This window comes from Somniosus microcephalus, chromosome 10 (assembly GCF_052327205.1).
Source record: "Somniosus microcephalus isolate GS21.2 chromosome 10, FLI_Smic_1.0, whole genome shotgun sequence".
Classification (NCBI taxonomy): Eukaryota; Metazoa; Chordata; class Chondrichthyes; order Squaliformes; family Somniosidae; genus Somniosus; species Somniosus microcephalus.
Window position 1 is genome coordinate 170,052,628 of NC_140996.1, and position 21,604 is coordinate 170,074,231.

At 42.6% G+C, this 21,604-nt stretch overlaps 1 protein-coding gene across 1 annotated transcript in view; it reads left to right on the forward strand.

Moving 5' to 3' along the window:
- zmym2 (zinc finger, MYM-type 2) overlaps nt 1-21,604 on the forward strand; it is a 170,926-nt gene that overhangs the window by 98,000 nt on the left and 51,322 nt on the right. The window contains exons 7-14 of the mRNA XM_085999145.1: nt 1,047-1,259; nt 2,482-2,632; nt 7,874-7,986; nt 8,691-8,804; nt 9,503-9,653; nt 10,219-10,391; nt 15,471-15,636; nt 17,592-17,632. Coding sequence (XP_085855271.1) covers nt 1,047-1,259; nt 2,482-2,632; nt 7,874-7,986; nt 8,691-8,804; nt 9,503-9,653; nt 10,219-10,391; nt 15,471-15,636; nt 17,592-17,632 — 1,122 coding nt within the window. The remainder of the gene's footprint in view (nt 1-1,046; nt 1,260-2,481; nt 2,633-7,873; nt 7,987-8,690; nt 8,805-9,502; nt 9,654-10,218; nt 10,392-15,470; nt 15,637-17,591; nt 17,633-21,604) is intronic.

Sequence of the window (21,604 nt, forward strand, 5' to 3'; positions counted from 1 at the left end):
TTGGGACGTCCGGTGGTCATGAAAGGTGCTATATGAATGCAAGTCTTTCTTTCTATTTGTGGAATCCTGCTGTGCAAAATAGGTCCTACACTTTTAATAACGTCAATCCTTGCACTTCAGAGTAGCTCATTGTATATAGACTGGTTTGAGATGTTTCTGAGAGACGTGCTAGGCAGCTCATTGTATATAGACTGGTTTGAGATGTTTCTGAGAGACGTGATAGGCATTATTATTGCAAGTCAATAACGAGCAATGTTTGGAGTGAGTACCAACGATGTTTAATCTCAATAATCAGATGACAGTCTTAAGCTGATCTTGCATTGCTGGCTGAGTCTTGAAAGAGCAAGCTAACTAAGTCATGCGCTCTCATTTACTTTTGTGATGTGCATTTGGTCTGCATGACTGCACTGCAGGAGCCCAACATTCTGCGAATGCGCAGGGCTACTAGTCATGCCATTTCTACCACTGCAGCATCCCATTTTCTATTCAGTAGGACTGGTGGAAGGCAGAAAGACCCAATGGAAAAAAGTCGTCTTGATGCTATTGGAACCAGCAGCTGAACAATAAAAAAAAGTCAACTGTAAATGGTTACCTAAACCTTTATCAACTCTCAACCACCCATTGTTCAGTATTTAAATATTGAATATAAACCATTTTAAGGGAGTTTCTATTTTTTACCCCCAATGCTGCCAAGTTGTGCACATGAATTGTGCTGCTGGATGGAGGAGGAAATATCTGAGAATTGCTTCTGCTATGCTTTGCGTCTTACCATCTAGCTGAACAGGATTGGCAGAGTCTTGGAATGGTTGTACATTTGCTGTATCCGCTGTAATTGTTTCATGGCCTGAGAGACCAGAGGACTGGATAATATAGAGCAGTTTGCTACAATCACATAGGCTTAAAATTCAGAAATAAAAGCTTAAAGGAACTTTGTCAATTATTTGAATGGATTCTTAGAAAGTAACTGTTAGAAATTGCATACAAGACCTGGCAAATAATTTACAAGTGTGCCACCTAGATAATATCAATTCACCTTTCTTTTATAGATTCGACATGAAGTGAGCTTTAAAAATTTCGTCCACAAACTTTGCAGTGATGTTTGTTTCAACAAATATAGACAAGCCAATGGACTTGTAATGAACTGCTGTGACCAGTGTGGGATATACTGTTATAATAAAGGATCTGGAAACCACTTTCTTTTCCATGATGGTCATCACAAAAGATTCTGTAGTCCCAGGTGCCTCAATGATTTTAAACAGGTAATTTGTACACTGCTCTCTGTTGAACTGGCAAATGTGTCCAATAATCCCTTGTAATTCAAATAATAGAACTAATTAAAAGTAGCTTATAATTATAGGTGTATAAACCAAGCTGCATGTTTTGGTAAATAAGTTTTCAATCTGGGAAGTCTTAAGTTTTATAACCGTAAAAATATTTGGGAAGTGGCAGTATGATTATATTCAACTGATGCAATAAGGGACTGAGATCTCTAGTGACCACTTCATCAGCATGAAAATTGATCAAAGCTAAGGGTAGTATTGTGCATTGCTGTGTTGTTCCTTGTAATAGTAAAACATAATTTTGTTTCAGCAAATTCTTGAATTTCCCATGCTTTAGGGAGGTGCTAACCTTAGACTAGATACTCATTCACTCCCTCTTTCTCCAGCCCATGCAGAAGGGAGGAAAACTTGGCTAATAAGTCACCCTTGACTTATTTTTGCAGTCCCGAACAACCAGCTCAAGAACGGCATTTGAAGAAAGTTGGGAGCACATCTATTTCCCTACGCCATTTTGATTCTTTTGACAGTGTTGTTTTTGTTCCTGTCCCCTCCTGAACATGCTGACTTAAGTTTCACCGATGTTGGCAACTCTCCAGTACTTTACCCAAGAGGCCATTGCTCATACTGAATATTGGCATCACAGCTTAGCCTGACCCCTCACTTGCCATTTGCACGCATCACACGTACTTTTTATCAAGGATCCTTAGATAGTGATCAGAAACAGAAATCTTGTTATTTCCCCGCTCCCCCCAACCCTATTCCTCCCTCCCCCTTTTATGAGCTGGGAACGCTGAGGCCAATTGTGGCTTCCTCACTGCTGTTCTGATTGAGTCAAGCTAGCTTATCACAGAACAGGGATCAAATTCTTGACCTTCCTGATCTGTATGGCTCAGTACCACACCTTATTGAGTCATCAAAGGAATGGTCTTTTTGGAACTATATTTTCATTCCTGATTAGTTAGAAATACTGAATTGTCTCTTACACGCTGAATGAATTAACGTCAAAGATTTTACTTCTTTCTAGCTGCTGCATGGCTATCCTAAACTATATCTTTGCAGCTTGTTTTTTTTAGCTACAATGTAACTTTGGTCAGTAAATGCTAGAGATGGAGTTTCAGTACTAAATTAAAACGTACACAGTTTGCTAGGTTTTCAGACTTTGCTTTGCCACATCAACTAAATACTTTAATCTTGGTTTTAGAAAAACAGCAAAATAATGCCCTGCACAGCATGCAGAACTCCATGTAGAAGCTTTGACATGACTCAGAGTGTAGAATCTGGTGGGAATATTGAAGCGTACTGTTCGGTTGCGTGCATGTCCATACACAAAACAAGATGCCCAAAGCCAACAGGTAAAACTAAAACTTTCTGTGTCTTCATATTACATTTTCATGCTGGATAAGGTTATAGAGCCTTTTAGTTTATTTCTGCAGTTTCTATCAGTCAGTTTAATAAAATAGTTGTCTTGTGGTTAGTATATTCAGCTACTGTGAAATAATATGAGTACAGTATCATAAGGATTTGTTTAATTGTGGTATTTCTGGAGATGTGTACAATTTAGGGGAAATCAGATGTAGCTAGATTATTCAAAGGGTTGTACTCATTTGAACTGCTGAATTCTAAATAATTGTACTGTAAAAGGAGATGTTTTTTTACTTTATTCTTATTGCAGTGTTTTTTTATATATAGTTGCTTGTTAGCGGCAGTTTAGAATCAGATGTTTAGTATAGAAACCTTCTTTGCAATAATCAAGTTCACTTCATTCATGATGTCACTGAAGAGGAGCACAAAACATCTGCATGGAACCTGGAACGATGTATAGATTTCATAATAAATGTAAAGCTTTTGTAACATTTGAATTATGTGGTAGTTCAGATGATTACAGTTCCACATTTTACAGTTATATTGCTGTACTTTGTTGAAAATAAAAATGATGCACACTAATTCTGAGGAATAAATTAACCTTTCCTTCTGAGCATAATAGATTCACCATCAAATGCAGTATCCAAATCACTTCAGTGACTGAACCGTACTTCTGACCATGGTGCATTGCAATAGCATAAATGTTCTCCTTTGCAAATGTGCCCTAATAAAGTCACATGCAAAAATTAACTGCACCTGAACTATAATGTGATAAATATTGACATGAGGGCATTATAACATACTCCAAGTCAATAGGGGATTCAGTACTTTACTCCAATGCTTTCTTCTACCTCTACATATTCGCTGCCTGTGACTCTAACTCTTCCCCTTCTACACATGGCATAAAACCTTACTCCATGCCTTCAGCACCTTGAAGCTTGACCGCTATCCTAACCAGCTGCTGCAAGCTTCAACTCATTCAAAACACTGCATCCTCACCCACACTCTCATTGCCCCGTTCTCTTTAAGCTTCCTGTGCTCCAGCAAGTTGACTTCAAAGTTTTAATCCTCATTTTCAGATCTATCCATGGCCTCACCCCACCCTTAGTGATCTCTTCCTGCCTTGCATCCCAGCCTGCGCCATCCGTTTCTCTTAATGCTGAGCTTCTCCTTGTCTTTCCCTCCATCATTGGTGACTGCTCGTTCAGAAACTCCCTGCCCATCTACAAGGCACAGGTAAGGAGTGTGATGGAATACTCTCCACTTGCAGCTCCAACAACACTCAAGGAGCTCGACAACATACAGGACAAAGCAGCCTGTTTGATTGGTACCCCATCCACCACCTTAAACATTCACTCCCTCCACCACCGGTGTACCATGGCTGCAGTGTGTACCATCTACAAGATGCACTGCAACAACTCGCCAAGGCTTCTTCGGCAGCACCTTCCAAACCCGCGACCTCTACCACCTAGAAGGACAAGGGCAGCAGACACATGGGAACACCACCATCTCCAAGTCACACACCATCCTGACTTAGAAGTATATCGCCGGTCCTTCATCGTTGCTGGGTCAAAATCCTGGAACTCCTTACCTAACAGCACTGTGGGAGTACCTTCACCAGACGGACTGCAGCGGTTCAAGAAGGCGGTTCACCACCACCTTCTCTAGGGCAATTAGGGATGGCCAATAAATGCTGGCCTTGCCAGCGACGCCCACATCACACAAACAAATAAAGTTCCCCTCCACTCTGCCACCTCCCTCCCTGTTTTCCAAAACCTAAAAACTCTTTGACCATACCATTGGTACTACACCTTTCTCACCCCCATGCTTATCATCTGCTATTTTGCTCTCCTAATGTTATACACTTTGAGACATTTCCCTGTAATGTGAAGAGTGCTATAGCAATGCAAGTTGTGTTTAGTACATGAATTGTAATAGTTTATTTTATAGCCTAAATACTGTACTCATTTCTTTTGTTGTACTTTTGGGTGTAATAATAGTATTTAAAAATGAAAAATCTTTTCACCCGTTTTGTATAATTTGCTGTATTTTGTGATGTCAGTTGGCAATAGACTTTTACTGCCTGCAAAAACTGAAAACTTGTCAGATCACATCAAAGAACAGGGCAATAATAAAACAAGATTATCACATGCAGTGGTTTTTCAATTAGTTACAATTATATAAACCAAGCAGGTTTACAATTTCATTAGCAATATTCTTGGCAGCTGAGGAAGACAAAATTTAACTCTCTGAAATGTCCTGTTGGCAATTTAAACTTTTTCATAGTTAAAGATAAAAACTAGCGATGGTTCTCCAATGGATAAATGGACCATATTGAGTTACGGCATTTAGATCACAAAGGACCCAAATTTGATCTTGGTGATGGTCTCAGTTGAGGTAATACAATTGGTCTAATTGGCCAAATTTTCCAGGGGTCATCGAGTGGGATCGGTGGCGGGTCGGGTGGGAAAGTGTTTTTTTTTGACAGCTGGTCAGGAACACGCCACAGCATGCTACAATGCACCTTTCCCAATGCCTTGTCCGTCAGCATTGAGCAGACCTGACAGGCAGTGGTGGGCGACCCAATTAAATTAATTATAATGTACTTCCAGACCTTTAACGGGCTTTTTTTTTTACCTTCCTTTTTAACTTTGGCCATGGGAACCACACTGTTCAGTGACCACATCTGTCAACCTGAGGCAGGAGTTCAGTGGCCATTGCTCCAGCTGATTACTTGACAGCTTCAAATGTACAGTAAAAGCTCCCACCTGGCAGAGATCACTTTCCTTAGCCAGAAGCTGTTCCTCACTGCATTTCCACAACAGAATCATCAGGCTGCAAGTCTTTCCACAAGTCTCCATCCAGTCTCACCTCATTACCTCTCTCAATATTCACCGATTGCTTCTGTCATCTGTACTTCACCTGCCATCTATTCAATCAGCATGGGTGCTGTTTATGCTGTCTCACCTTGGTCCTCACAATCAGACCACGATGAGCCCCAGCACCAGGCACACCAGCAGCACCAACAACACCAACCTGCTGCACAGGACACAGGGCATCAGCACCCAAGCACATTGCTGCCCAGGAGGCTGGGGATGGCCTCACCATGGCCAGATTTACTTGGCTTTACACTGTACACCCTGGCTGCCATATGATGTGCCAGGTTGGCACCACCCCACACCAGCAGCATAAAGTATCCCTACAATGACCAAGCCATTCCTTTCACACTCCTCACCATTGCAGGGGTACTGCTATGTCTCACCATTCAGTGCAACTCACTAAGCCACTTCCAAAGGTGCACACAAATCTGTCCAAGTGTTGAAAATAAAGATTTCAATGTTTGACAGCACATTAATAGAAACTTTACGTAAACATTGGATAAAACACCCAAGTGGCTACCCTTGTGTGTTGTTAGTTGGTATGATTGCACTAGGGTGAGTGTGAAGGGTGGCTAGTAAGATGGGGATGTGAAAATGTAGATAGAGAGGGATGGGTGGATAAGGATGTGCAGGAGTAGGGTAGGGAAGGCAGAGTGATAGGGATGTTATGAGAGGTACAGCAGGGTGAGGTTGAGCTTTGTACTAACGTTTCATGACCTAATGAGATAATTGAAACGTTTACGCCATTGCACCCAGGTTCTCCTGACCACAACCCTGCTTGTGGCCTTGTGCAATGTTCAACCAGGCTGTTTTGGTCTCCTGGGGAGGTGTCTTCCACCTATCGGAAGGGAAAAGGACCTCCCTGCGTACTCTGATTCCCTCTATAAGCATAATAAAGAGGGAGTCGAGGGAGAACCTGAGTGCAGCCACCTGCCTCTGTGCAGTCATTGTCAATGTTTGCAGCACTTCAATGCTGTAGAACATTGACAGCACAAATGTCAAAAGAATGTTGGCCATGGTCCCTTTTAAGGAAACCGGATGATAACTCATTATGAATGACGTCAGCAGACCCGCTTCCTCTAATTGACCCGGGAAACTTGCTGGGCGGGCTTAACGAGCCCTATCGACGTAAATTCATTTTAGATGGTGGGATGGAGCCAGCAGCGTGGCCGCGACCCGACATTGCCCGCCCCGGACCTGCCGAGGTAAGGAAAATCCCGGCCATTGTCTCTGAGCTAGGGAGGGGAAATATATGCCTGAATCCTGCTTCTGATCTCTAATTAGTAATCCCTACCACTTGGTGTCATAACTGCAGCCCATAGGTTATTACAGCTCATGAACCTGCTAGCCAGCCAATATAGCCCAAGTCTAATTGTGCTTGTACTTCGCATGTAATTAGGTTTGCCTGTTAGAATTTTATGGGACAGCACAAAATGAATATTATTACTAAACAGTGCTGTTACACATTTAAAGGATGTTGATAAATGTGCACAATTGCAATATTTTAAATTATGAATTTAATGGCAAACAGCTATCAGTTTCAAAAGGAATAACATAAAATGGACTAATAGTGCCAAATATAATCTATTTTGATCCATAAACAAGCAAATTGTCTCTGTAAAATGGTCTGAAAAATTAAAGTGCATTAAGTAACACAAATCCTCATGTAGAGTTTTTTAAAATCAATTCTGTATAATTGAAAATTTCATAATTGAAGTATTCCTTGAATTTTATGTTTTGTAATAAAATTGCTTATATTTGCTCTTTGGCGCACCATGAAACACAACTAAATGGCCCATTAAGACAAAATGTTTGGACACCCCTGCTCTATCAGAACTCTGGGCATTGGGTGAAATCAGGATTGGGCTCAGCTGTGATCACTGGTATGGTCAAATAACATGCTGCTTCTTGTCTGAGCCCACGTAAGAGAAATGCTGCACCTCCCACTTCTCCATTTTTCCTCTAATCCTAGCTTGTGTGCTGTACTGCTCTTCTGCCCATTGTCTCATATCCACATCTTGCAGAGTATTCTGCATCTCATCACACTTTGTAAATCAGTTCTGCCCTTCTGCCCTGCTTAGTGTATCATAGCCATCTGGGCCAGTTTTCAAGAATTCCTTGGTGTCTTTCCCTAGTTGACCTGCTTTTAGTCTTCTGTCCCTTTTATCTCTGACCGTGAGGTAACTGATGTTCTAGCTGGCATGGAAGGTTTCTTGCCGAACTCTGCCTGAGGTAGAAATGGGCTCATATTTGGTAGCAGTTTTATGCTATGATTATGATTCTATAAGTATTTACAGTGAGGCCATCATGTTGCACCTTGAAGTCTCACCGCAGTTTGTCGTCTTGTTTTAGGTATGGGATCTTGCCACTTTTGTAAAAGAAGCGCTTTACCTCAATATCAAGCCACAATGCCCGATGGAAAACTGTACAACTTCTGCAGCTCTAGCTGTGTGGCTAAATTTCAGGTTTATATATTTTGTTCCTTTTGTTAGTAAATTATTTGAGTACAGTTTTGTGATCCATGTCACATTATGTAAATGTTGACTCATGAGAACCATTTCAAAGCCTTTGAGTTGGTTTTCAGTTTTACATTACCTCTATGATACAAGGATAAATGTGCAGTTCAGATCCCCTCTGACACATTAAATCTCATAGGGGCATATATGCAAGTTTCTGTATATGACATCTATTTGGCAAATATGTCTGAGATAGTTAATACCCATAACTAGCAGATTGTGCATCACTTGCATAGGTTGTCTTGTCAAATATCTTCTTCACTATGTGGTGAATGTATAATGTTGTTTAAAGGATGCTCCCAAGATCTAGATAAATCATGCCACACCTGACATGAGTGAACTGTCAATTTTTTTCTACCTTTTTTAGATACAGTTGACGTGCACCACTGTTGTATTTCCATTAGATCATAGCCATAGCTGAAGACTCTCTCTTTCCACTTCAAAATGTTTACAAGCCTGCAATAGGTTTGAACTTCAACCAGGCATTGCTATCATCCAGATTGCTTAATAATGGGCAGATAGCTGGAATATTGCTGATAAAATAATGGTTACATTCTTCTAGCTGTATAGAGGCGAGGGCTCTTGAAAGGAAAGACATCTGGGGAGGAGGAGTTATAAATGTAGACACAAAATTTATCATGATTATATTTTAGTCTTACAGTGTACAAACAACTACAAATGGTCAGGTCATAACAAATGAGGTGCAGCTGAAGTGTACCTACTGCAAGACTGGATTCAGTGCTAAGCCAGAACTGTTGGAATGGGAGGTAAGACTAAGATCAATATTAATGTAGACGATGTAACTAGACCTTTAACATGTGCAAATGGGGGCTGAGTAGTATTGTGGGCCAGCAACATTGTTGATTCTCCTTTAGGAATTCAAATTCAACAGATGCTATAGAAAAGTGAGTTTTTGTTATATACAGTACAAGGAGATATTGTCATACCAACCTGGGGAGGGTGAAGTTGGGAGAAGGAAAAAGCATAGTTAAAGAGATCCAAAGAAGGTTTTTGAAGGCGGGGAGGGAAAAGTAAGGCAGAGATTCCGGGAGAGGAAGTTACAGAAGGCAGGGCCAAGGTGGTTGAAATTTAGGATGATGCCATTAAATTCTCCTCTGTAAGGGTACTGTATGAAATAAATTTGGAAAATCCCAACCTATTTTGTAGTGAGTGTCCACCATGGAGCACTCCCCATATACAAATTAGCTTTAAAATTAGCAATATCAATCAAAGTTGTCACAAAGTGTGACAAATGGAAAAATTCACACTCTAGGTTGTTATTCTCAGACTGGATTAAGGAATCCTTTTTGGGAAGATATAGAGAACTTAAATCACATTTGGTTGTGCTTGATGTAAATACGGGATGCCAAAAGTACTCTCATCCTCAGCACCTTGGTTAATTTGATTAATTTGTTTCGCCAGTAAAAAAAATAATTTATTATAGTAATTAATTTTTTTTCTTCAGAATAAGGTATTTCAGTTCTGCAGCACAATGTGCTGTGAGGACTTCAAGAAGTTGCACTGCGTAGTGTCATACTGTGAATATTGTCAGGAAGAGAAAACTGTACATGAAACTGTGAAGTTCTCTGGAGTAAAGAAACCATTCTGTAGTGAAGGTAGGTTTCATTACACTGACGTGTGTAGCCTAAAGTTGAATTTTGTGATGGAAAAGTAATATTAAATGTTTTTAAAGATTTTTATATCTGATTGGAAAATTTTTTTTACTCTTGTACATTGAGCACCAGAACATAGGAACAGGAGTCGTCCATTCAGCCCCTAGAGCCTGTTCTGCCATTTAATTAGATCATGACAGATCGGTACTTCAACTCCATTTCCCCACTTTTGATTACTTTCCCTTGATACCAAAATCTGTCAATCTCAGTCTTGAAAATTTAAATCGACCCAGCACCCGCAGCCTTTTGGGGGAGAAAGCTTTGTGTCAATTTATGCTTTTTTTTATTGGTATTGAGAAATTAATGTGGAGGCATATCATGCAGGACACTGCCAAGGCTGAAAAGATCAATTAAAAAAGACAAGGTAAAGCATTTCATCGCGTAGGTGAAAAAATATTTTAATTGCATTATCCAGTTCTTGAATGTGGGGTTATTTTACCCAAGTTCATATATTATATTTGTTTACATGGATGGAAGATTGCTTTAAAAATAAACTCTCTGTTTTCAGGCTGTAAGCTTCTATATAAGCAGGACTTCGCAAAACGTTTGGGTCTGCGCTGTGTTACCTGCAGTTACTGCTCCCAGATGTGTAAGCGAGCAACAGCTAAAGAAATTGATGGAAAAGCAAGAGATTTTTGTAGTGATGATTGTTGCAAAAGGTTTATAGACTGGTACTTTAAGGTCAGTGAAGTTTACTTTCTCAAGTAGATTTTTTTTGTTTTTTATTTTTATCTTAGATTCTCATTTACAATCAAAATTGCCATATAGATTGCAGACAGTTTTTACTTTTAAATCTAGTCCCTAACCTGTTTCAGTAGCATATGGTAGCAATTCATTAATGTGGAATATTATTATTAATTAAAACAGATCAGATCATTTTCCCTGGAATGATGAATACAGTTATATAGACATTATATAGACTATATGAAGGAAAATTTACAGACTGTTGATGATCTTTCTGATTGGTGACACAATCCTTAAGGATACAGTTTCTTTTTTACTGCAAAAATATTACAAAATAAGAAATAGATAGCTATTTTCTAGATGTTACACAAAAGCACACTCAGAACAAGATTTATTTTAACTTTTTCTATTTGCCACAGTGCCAATTCTATTAGCAATTTTCTGCAGCATGGCAAAATAAATTTAGTAAAGTACGGTATGTATGTAATTTTCAAAATAATTTTGAAACCTTGTGTGTAACTCTATGCAATTTTCTTATATTTCCTTGTAAAGTTGCGTAAGTTGACATAAATGTATTAAATGAGTTCATAGTGTTATAGTAGGATTAGATGTGTATGAAGCAATGCAAGTTGTGCATATTGACATCTTCTAGAAATGTTTGCTATTGCTTAGCTGCTTTTTGTCAGATCCCTAATAAAATTACTTATCTGGAGTGGACAACATGAACCCAATTCCTGGTAGGTGGCTTACCTTGATGCCATAACATTATAAGCAACAACCACATTACTTTCAACACTATTTTCTGATACCAGTATTGCATTGTGCAAAAATAGATAAATATAGGGTTTGCATGAGGAAAAAAGAATAACAGTACACAACTTAAACTATTAAATAGCATAATAAAGTATTCAATTGAATCCTTTAATCAAATTGGATGTAAAATCAATATTTGTTTAACTTGCATTACACAAGGTTGTTTTAAAACCCGTGTGACCTAATTTTTTATGTTACCTAAATATAGAGACAATGGGGGCGATTTTCCCGTTGGAGGCGAGTTTCGATTTGGGTGGGTTCCAAACCTGCCTCCACTGAGGTTTGAAAAAATTGCGACTTTCCCCTAATTGGCCAGTTGATTTCAGAGGTGTGGGTTGCCCTTGGTCAATTCGTTTTTTGGGACTGAAATTCGCCTCTGCTGACATCACTTTTCCAGCCTCATTTAGGGGCTGCTTGCTGCCTTGGATCATTCCACTGGATTTCTGTCAATGCTGCACCACCTGCAAAATATTTTGAGAAACCACTATGTCCAATTCCAAGGCACGGGCCTCCCCGAGGTTCTCGGATGAGGCGCTGCAAATGTTGGTTGAGGGGATGAGAGCTAGCAGGGAGGTGCTCTTCCCCTCATCTGGGAGGAAGAGGCCTCCCAAAGAAACCAAGGCTGTGTGAGTCCAGCTGGCTAGGGATATAACCTCCAGATCTGTGTGCAGATTGGGTGAATGTTTATGTGTATTGATGAAATGCCATCCCTGTTGGAAAGCATTAAAATGATTTGATGGCAAAATGTTGGCGTGATGGCATCTGTTCTTTCGCCTTAGGCAGCTCTACATTGCAGGCTCCGCGACACTTGCGTTGTCAGGTTGGTGGCCAGAGTGAGAGGAGGCCAGAGTCATGTCCATTGTCTATCATGTCTTAAGATGGAGCCAAGGACATGTGCCAACATGGACAACCTATGCAAATCTGGCCAGGATAAGTGCATCCCTTGCATCAGCCATGTGCTTGTGTGCTGCTGCTGGTCGATAGACCGGCGCTCAGTTCTCCTCCTGCTCCTCATCCTCATCTGAGGAGGCTTGGAACTGAGCTACTTGCTCATCAGGAAGCTGCAAGCCACGACGCTGTGCCATGTTGTGCAGTGCACTGCAGACCACGACCATTCTGGCGACCCTGTCTGCTGTATACTGCAGGGCTCCACCTGATCGGTCAAGGCATCGGAAGCGCATCTTCAACAACCCAATGGTTTGCTCGATGATGGACCTGGTCGAAGTGTGGCTGGCGTTGTAGCGCTCTTCAGCCTCATTAGCTGGCCTCCTGATCGGCGTCATTAGCAAGATAGCAAAATACTGCAGATGCTGGAAATCCGAAATAACAACAGAAAATGCTGGAAAAACTCAGCAGGCCAGGCAACATCTGTGGAGAGAAATTAGAGTTGACGTTTCGGGTCTAACCCTTTTTCAAAACTGGAAAGGAAATGAAATAGATCGAAAGGCAGGGCTGAGGAGGGAACAAAAGAAGTGAATAGACATTAAGAGGTATTCAAAACGAGACGAGATGGTGATAGGACTAGTAAAGAGACAAGTAAAGGGTTAGACCCGAAACGTCGATTCTAATTTCTCTCCACGGATGTTGCCTGGCCTGCTGAGTTTTTCCAGCATTTTCTGTTGTTATTTCAGCATCATTAGCCACTTCTTCAGGGGGTAACCTTTGTCACCAAGGAGCCATCCGTTAAGTTGGTTTGACGGATTGAAGAGTGGAGGAACACTAGAGTTCCACAGGATGAAAGAGTCATGGCAACTACCACAGAACTTGGCGCAAACATGCAAAAGCTGCTTCTTGTGGTTACACACCAGCTGTACGTTGAGGGAGTGGAAGCCCTTGCGGTTGACAAAGATAGCTGGGTTGTGATGGGGTGCCCTAAGGGCCACGTGTGCAGTCGATGACTCCCATTGGAAATGAATGGCAAGCCTGCCATATTTGCAAAGCCAACCAAAAGCACGGTTATACTTGCTTGATCCCTTGAGAACTGGATGTAATTGTGCGCCTTTGCGAAAAGGGCTTCGGTAACCTGCGTGATGCAACTGTGGGTGGCCGACTGGGAGATGCCACTGATGTCTGCTGATGATCCCTGGAAGGAGCCTGAGGCAAAAAAGTTGAGTGCTGTGGTGACTTTGACAGCCACTGGTAAGGGGTGTCCACCCGATCCTCTGGGCACCGGGTCTTGGTTCAGCAGTGCGCAGATCTCTCGGACAACCTCTCGCGAAAGTCTCCGCCTCCTTTGGCACTGCTGCTCACTCATGTTGAGGTAGCTCATCCTCTGTCTGTAAGCCCTCTGTTGGGGGTATCTCCTGCAATGAGGTACCTCAATGCGCTGGCACCTTCTGCCCTGTGCAGCATCAGGTGGCTGAGCAGGAGGTTGGGGCTCCTGCTGCTGAGCTGCCTGGTTCTGCTGCTGCCGTGGATGCTCCTTATCCGAATCTGAGGTCCACGGTGAAAGGAAATGAATGGTTCCCATGCTGCTTGCAGATGCCTCCGTTGGGGAATTGCTCATTCTAAGTGGGGAGAGGGTCTTCCAAGGAGGCCCCACAGTTGATAGATAGAAGCTGCAGCACCTCCGACTTCGGAAGGCCTGCTAAAAGTGCTGAAAGACCTTTTAAAGCAAAGTTCTGCCGCCTGCAGCTAATCCCCGATGAAAGCTCCGTTTTAAGAAACATAGAAGATAGGAGCAGGAGTCGGCCATTCGGCTCCTCGAGCCTGCTCCGCCATTCAATGCGATCATGGCTGATCATCCACATTCAGTACCCTGTCCCTGCTTTCTCCCCATACCCCTTTAGCCTTGAGAAATATATCCAACTCCTTCTTGAATATATTTAATGAATTGGCCTCTACTGCCTTCTGTGGTAGAGAATTCCACAGGTTCACCGCTCTCTGGGTGAAGAAATTCCTTCTCATTTCTGTCCTAAATGGCTTACCCCTTATCCTTAGACTGTGACCCCTGGTTCTGGACTCCCCGGCCATTGGGAACATCCTTCCTGCATCTAGTCTGTCCAGTCCTGTCAGAATTTTATAAGTTTCAATGAGATACCCTCTCATTCTTCTAAACTCCAGCGAGTATAAGCCCAATCGACCCAATCTCTCCTCATATGTCATTCCTGCCATCCCAGGTATCAGCCTGGTGAATCTTCGCTGAACTCCTTCCATGGCAAGAACATCCTTCCTCAGATAAGGTGACCAAAACTGCACACAATACTCCAGATGTGGTCTCACCAAGGCCCTGTACAACTGCAGCAAGACATCCTTGTTCCTGTACTCAAACCCTCTCGCTACAAAGGCCAACATACCATTTGCCTTCTTAACCGCCTGCTGCACCTGCATGCTTACCTTCAACGACTAGTGCACAAGGACACCCAGGTCTCGTTGCACTTCCCCTTCTCCCAATCTATTGCCATTCAGATAATCTGCCTTCCTGTTTTTGCCACCAAAGTGGATAACCTCACATTTATCCATGTTATATTGCATCTGCCATGCTTCTACCCAATCACCCAACCTGTCCAAATCATACTGGATTTTCTCGGCATCCTCCTCACAGCATACACGCCCACCCAGCTTTGTGTCGTCTGCAAACTTGGAGATATTACATCTCGTTCCCTTGTCTAGATCATTAATATATATTGCGAATAGCTGGGGTCCAAGGACCGATCCCTGCGGTACCCCACTAGTCACTGCCTGCCACTCGGAAAAAGACCCGTTTATTCCAACTCTTTGCTTTCTGTCTGCCAACCAGTTCTCTATCCAAGTCAATACCTTGCCCCCAATCCCATGTGCCTTACCTTTACACGCTAATCTCTTATGCGGGACCTTATCGAAAGCCTTCTGAAAGTCCAAATACACCACATCCACTGGCTCTCCCTTATCTATTTTACTAGTTACATCCTCAAAAAAGTCCATGGTGGAGCTGCAGCTGTGAGGTGGCCACCCACTTGTCAACCCGCCGGTTTAGCTGGCGTGGTTTAGGAGGGTCGTGGAACACGCTGAAAATGTGGAAAAATAATGAGAGCCTCTCATAATAGGATTAGAAAGGCCCTTAACTACCATTTAAGGCTCTTAGCAACCTCTCTGGCCTTCTGGAGGCAGGACCGATTCCCACCCAGCAAAACCACCTCCGGCAAAATTGCGCAGGGGCGGGTTCCGAACACACACTTAGCTTTTCCACCTTTCCCGCCTCCTCGGGGCTGGGAAAATCGCTCCCATTGTATTTCAGAAATGACATTTTTCCTGAAGTAATGGATATTTTTTCTTTCATTTAAGGCTGCAAGATGTGACTGCTGTAAAGCTCAGAGAGAGCTGACTGAAACAGTTCAGTGGCGAGGAGAAATGAAGCATTTTTGTAATCAGCAATGCCTTCTGCAATTTTATAGTCAGCAGAATGAACCCAACATGTATACGCAGAAAGGTCCTGAAAACATGAATATGGGTAGGTGCTTGATCACGAGAAAATAAAATTGCACTGCATGTAGAGATATTTACTCATATTTGTGGTTGAAGACTCCTGCCAGCTGATTACAGAGCAGAATTGAGGCCAGCCATTGAGAAGTCAGCAGTCCAGATTTGCCATTTTCCTGATTGCAGGAGTACTGTCAAATGACACGAGTAAGGGGGAAAAGGTATTTTCTCACTTCTATATAATCTGCCCTGTATGTTTGTTTAGTGTCTTCTTGGTCAGTCATTGCCATGTAACCAGTAATGTATTATTGGTCATATTACCAAGGATTCATCCCCATCCTCAACTAAATGTTCCCATCCAATCATATTTACAGCAGATATTAAACTTTTTTGCTCACTTGGCAACTCTATTGATTAAGTGAGCAGGTGTTATTGTTCTTACACTGCTGCTTGCTAATGTCACTTAATGCAGCTTGCGTGAAAGCTTGTTGAACAGGAAAACAAAATTGTAGAATCATGCAACACATGAGGAGGCCATCCAGCCCGTTGTGCCTGTTCCGGCTCTTGAAAGGATCTATCCAGTTAGTCCCACTTCCCTGTTATTTCCCCATTGTCCTGCAAATTTTTCCTTTTCAAGTATAGATCTAATTCCCTTTTTGAAAGTTATTATTTAATCTGCGTCCACCACCCTTTCAGGCAGTACATTCCAGATCATCATAACTTTCTGCGTTAAAAAAAATTCTCCTCATCCCCCTCTGGTTCTTTAGCCAATTAGCTATGTCCTTTGCTTACCCTTAAAATCCCTCATAATTTTGAACACCTCAATGAAATTTCCCCTTAATCTTCTCTACTCTGAGGAGAACAATCCCAACTACTCTAGTCAATCCACATAACTGAAATCCCTCATCCCTGAAATTCAGTTTTTTTTTAATAGAAGACCAGGTTAATGGCAGTTTACAGGCAATGAGATAACTCATCATCCCTCATGCTGCAGTAGTAAGCGTGAGTGTAAACACATTCTTTGCTTATAGAATTTCTCTAATCTACTCAGATAATTTTCTGATCAAGCTACAATAGTGACACTATAAAGGGGTGCTGAAGCTAGGAAACCTGAAATGGCTGAGACACTCCCAACAATGGAAGCGTAACTGCAAAACTTTGTTTTCTTTTTCTCTCTCGCTCTCTATATCTAAAGTTAATTTCAACCCCATGCATTTAGTTCAGTTACCCATTGTTTTGTATTATGAACCTTTTGAAGAATATGGTGCAAAGCATTTAAGGAAGATGCACATCCCACAAGTGACTTTAGGTGTTGGAGCATGTCACCCATGAGGTGAATATTGAGCATCAGAGTTAAGCTATTGCAAGTATATTTCTTGGCTGGAAGTACTATAATTAGTGAATGAAATTAATGATAGACTGCAGAATCTTTGCTTGTTTTTTGCACCTTTCAATTTGGAGTTCCTTTTCAAATGTTGTAATTTTTAAAAAGAAAAAATAACCTTTTCCATCAGTCTTTCCCCATCCTCTCCTGAAGGCTGTAACTCCCTAGGGATACATAGGTGCCAGGCTATTTGACCACAGGAGTATTACAGCTGAACCCAATTCTGTCCCGCAGGTATTCACATAGGTTTATTTCTAGCAGGGGTAACTGGAAAGCAATCATGAGGAAGAACCATGGGTGGTGGTCTCCCTCCTTTCCCCACCCTCAACCACCCAAAACTACAGGGCATTGAGACCAATTTTATCAGCGCAGTGTCAGCTGATATCAGCTTATTCACTATAAACTGGGGATTTAACCTGGCAACTTCCTGATCTGTGTGACTTTGCTGTTCACTGGATACAACACAGTGAGTTGTTGGGTGTGAAAAAATATCTTTTGCTTGTACTTCAGAATAAAATAATGCAGAGCTAAAATTTGCCCAGTTATATGAATCATCTCATTCAACTGACAACTGTACCTAATTAAAGTATTCCAATTTTCAGTTTCAGATCAAAATGTTCAGACCCAGGTTTTTAAAGTCACAGTAAGTATTCTCCAAATTAGTACATTTCATATTTATAATTGTATTTGAACGCAGCCTTTTCCAGGTCCGCCCCGCCCTCCCCTCCCTTTTATTTGCTGTGTATTCTGGCTCAGAATTGTATTCATATTTTAGCAAAATATGATCATTTGCATGTTAATTATCACATCTAAATTTATGTGACTAAATTTTTTTAATTGGATTGTACATGCGCACCCTGTAAACAACTATATGCTCACAATTGAGCAACTCTCGTAGGAGCATTAAAATCTGTTTTTATTGCTGATTTTTTTTCCGTCTGCTTTTCTGGTTCTATTTTTAGCCTTAAAAACCAGGGGAGAGGGAATGGACTCCAAAAAACCCACGTGAATTAGAAGGAAATGAGTAGAAAAATCAGTTATTTGGAACATCGCTATAATTCAAGAAAACAAGCCTGGGGCTTTATTTTTTTTAAGGCACAATTAAGCTAAATGACAACCCACAATTTTTTGCACAGTTCATGGTCTCTTTTTGAGCTCAATGGCAGTTCCAAAAGTTCTGGCAAGCATATGCTCACAGCAGTTGTGTTATAATACATATATGTCAGGGTTTTTTCACTTGCAATTTACTTTGGATGTAGCTGAAATCTGGAAAACATTTTCTAGCATCCGCCGAGGACACTGAGGCCTAGAAATTCACTATAGCCCCGTTTGGGGTGCCAGCCTCGCCAGGGCGCTAAATGTAACGCCCCAGAAGCAGTCGCGGCCGCCCGCCAGAAATTCAGTTTGCGCGCCCCAGAGGGAAGCGCGGCGCTACTGGAGGCGCCCCGCATCCCTCTTGGGGCGCTGCAGCTGAATATCGCTGCGCAACGTGCCGCAGCGCCACACGCTGCGGCACGGCGCGCTGCGGTACTGCAGGCCTTCCTCCCCTTCTTAAAGGGGAGGGGCCTTGTGCAGCGCGATCAAGGATCGCGAGTGCCAGCAAAAGAGCCCGGCACCGAGGAGAAGTGCCGGGTTCTTGGAACGCAGTTGGTACTCCACGGGGTGTTGGGGGGGGGGGGCTCAGGAGGCCGGGGACGGCAGCGCAGAGGTGTGCTGGCAGGCGGCCAGCAAAAAAAATGGCCGCCCCGCACCTCCTTTAATTAGCGCCTCTACCGCCGCAGGTAGGCCCCCCTGAACCGGTCGCAAATAGCGCCCGGCGTTAAAGCAGGGGGCGCATCTAAATATCGCGATCGGGGCGTTAGCGGGGCACTGCGCACACCGATGTCATCGGTAGCGGCGCAGCGCTAACGGCTAGCGCCGCCATTAGCGTCCCACTGAATTTAGCGGGAGGCGTGGCCAGTGGCTTCCGACCCACTTAGCGCCCTCTTAAGGCGCTAACGGGTGGCGCAGCCCACTGAATTTCTAGGCCTGAGAATGCAAGAGGCAGCAAAAATTTGTAACGTTTGTAATGTATTTTCTAAAACTCAATAGATGTCATAGTATTTTTGTCTGGAACAGGCATAATATGAGTGGAATTTACTTTCTGGTTTTGCTTTGTCTTCACCACAAGCCACAAAGGGGGATATCGCTCAAAAATACTCATGAATTTTACAGACAAGGCAAACGATTTCTGATGGGGATTGAACAGCATAATCGCTTTCCTAAATGGGAATTGAGCCTCTCTTCTATTCCACTTCTCTGACTGCTCTATAGAAAAAGACTGGAACTCATTTTTCAGCCTCTTCTGCACAGATAATGACAGCATTGACACAAAAGTGTTGAGCAATGTCAGTTGTTCAGCAATGACCTTGACAGCCTAAATGCAATAGACATCGGTGTTTGTTAGGTTTGTGCCATCAGAAGAAAATGAAGATTCCAGTCGATTCTGCACTTCATACAATGATCCAAAAGTTATTATAAATTCCAATCTTGTTGCAGAGTTTGTCTCTGCTTTCGAACTGGTTTTATTTAATTGGTGCACTAAAGCATCACCTGCCTTTTGATCATCACTACAGCTAAATACATACTAATACACCATGTGGAACAACAGCAGTTGGTCTCTTCCGAAGCATCATAAAACACATGTCTCATTCTGTTTGCATGCTGGAAGACCGCATCCGGGCAGCTTCATGGTTGCCATTTCTGTGGTGTATGTGCCTTTAAGAGCAATTGTGGTGTATGTGCCTTTAAGAGCCCCAGGTGTGCGTAATGCCGGTAATTGCCACTTGGGCTATATAAGCCTGTGTATTGTGTATATCCTTTAGAACCCCCCCCCCCCCCCAGACTTGCTTAGTAAATACCTATGAACCAACTCCTGTCTTCAGTGTCTTTATCTACACACGGACACTACAGTGGCGACGAAGTGGAAACGGACTTACCTGCAATTCGGCAGCACCTCAAGGACATCGATTCCTCCAGCGTCCAGAAGACTCAAGGAAGTAATAGAAACTGTGGTTTCACCAGCTGGCCAAGCTGGTGGCAGGTACTGCGCTAATCCTTCCTGGGCGTCAGGCTGGGGCTCCAGCGGCGGGCTCTACAGCTGAGACAGGCAGCGAAATCGGAGGCAAGCAATAACGGACTGGGAGGGTGCACTCGGGAGACGGCCGGCGCGGCAAGCAGGTCAGCGTTTAGACCTCCGTCGGGAACGAGTCTCCAAGAGTGAATAAACAGAAACCACAGTAAAACAGAGAGAAAAAAAAAAAAAGCGCGGGAAGCGCCATATCTTTTTTTGAAATGCCTAAGTCTGGCAATATTGATGCTTTTGATAACAAGATAGAGGATTGGACCACATATGTAGAAAGAGTGGAGGTGTTTTGCACCGCAAATGGAATAGAAGATGAAAAAAAAGCTTCAGTGCTTCTGGATCTAATGGGCGCAGAAACATACAAGCTGTTACGCAACTTAATCACTCCAGCCGAACCGATGGACAAGAATTTTGAGGAGATTGTTGATACCCTACACTGCCAATTCGAGGCAGGACTGGCAGATTCTCTGCAAGACAAATTCATCTGCAATCCCCTAAGTGTAGAAACACAAAAAAAGGTATCTTCTGGAAAAGATTTAACACTGGACAAGGCTTTCAGTGCAATAGGAGCGGCAAAGATACAGCAAAGGCCACAGGACTTCGGCACCCATGAAATGACACGGGGTTTCGAGAGATGTTATCGCTGCGGCAGATCCAACCATGACCAGAGGGATTGCTGGTTCAAAGAAAAAGCATGCAGGCGATGCGGAAAGATGGGACACATTCCACGTGTATGCCGATCTGAAAATAAAAAATCCACTAACGGGAAAAGAATCAATAAGGAAAAGCACAGAAAGGTACAAATGATGACGGACAGTAGCTCCAAAGACCAGAAGAGCGATAGCGACTTCGGGAACAAGAGACTAAGCTCTCTCAAATTACATAATGTAATTGCCAATGAAGATTACCAGACCATTTGGGTTACCCTCATAATAGCAGGGTCCCCAATTAAAATGGAGCTAGATACAGGATCAGCTCTAACCGTAATAAATCGACGAGATTACGAGAGGCTATTTTCGCATATACCTCTAAAAGACACATCCATTATCTTAAAAACATATACGGGGCAGAAAGTATACCCCAAAGGAAAAATAAAGGTGCCTGTGGTATACAACGGCAAAGAAATACAAAAGTTGTATTTATACATTCTACAAGATGGTGGTCCACCGTTGTTGGGACGTGAATGGATAAGGAAGATACGTTTAGACTGGCACTCCATTCAGGCACTGACGGTGACCAGTAAGGAAAAAAACAATGATGACATCATACCTGAACGATTAAAAGACATCTTGGCCAACGCCAAAGAAGTGTTTCAAGAGAAACTAGGAACCTTGAAAGGCATCACCGCCTCAATAAAAGTGGAAGATGCAGCAATTCCAAAAAATTTTAAGGCAAGACCGGTGCCATACGCAATACGTCCGGCAGTCGAGGCAGAGCTGGAGAATTTGGAAAAGGCAGGCGTATTATCCAAAATAGATTGGAGCGAATGGG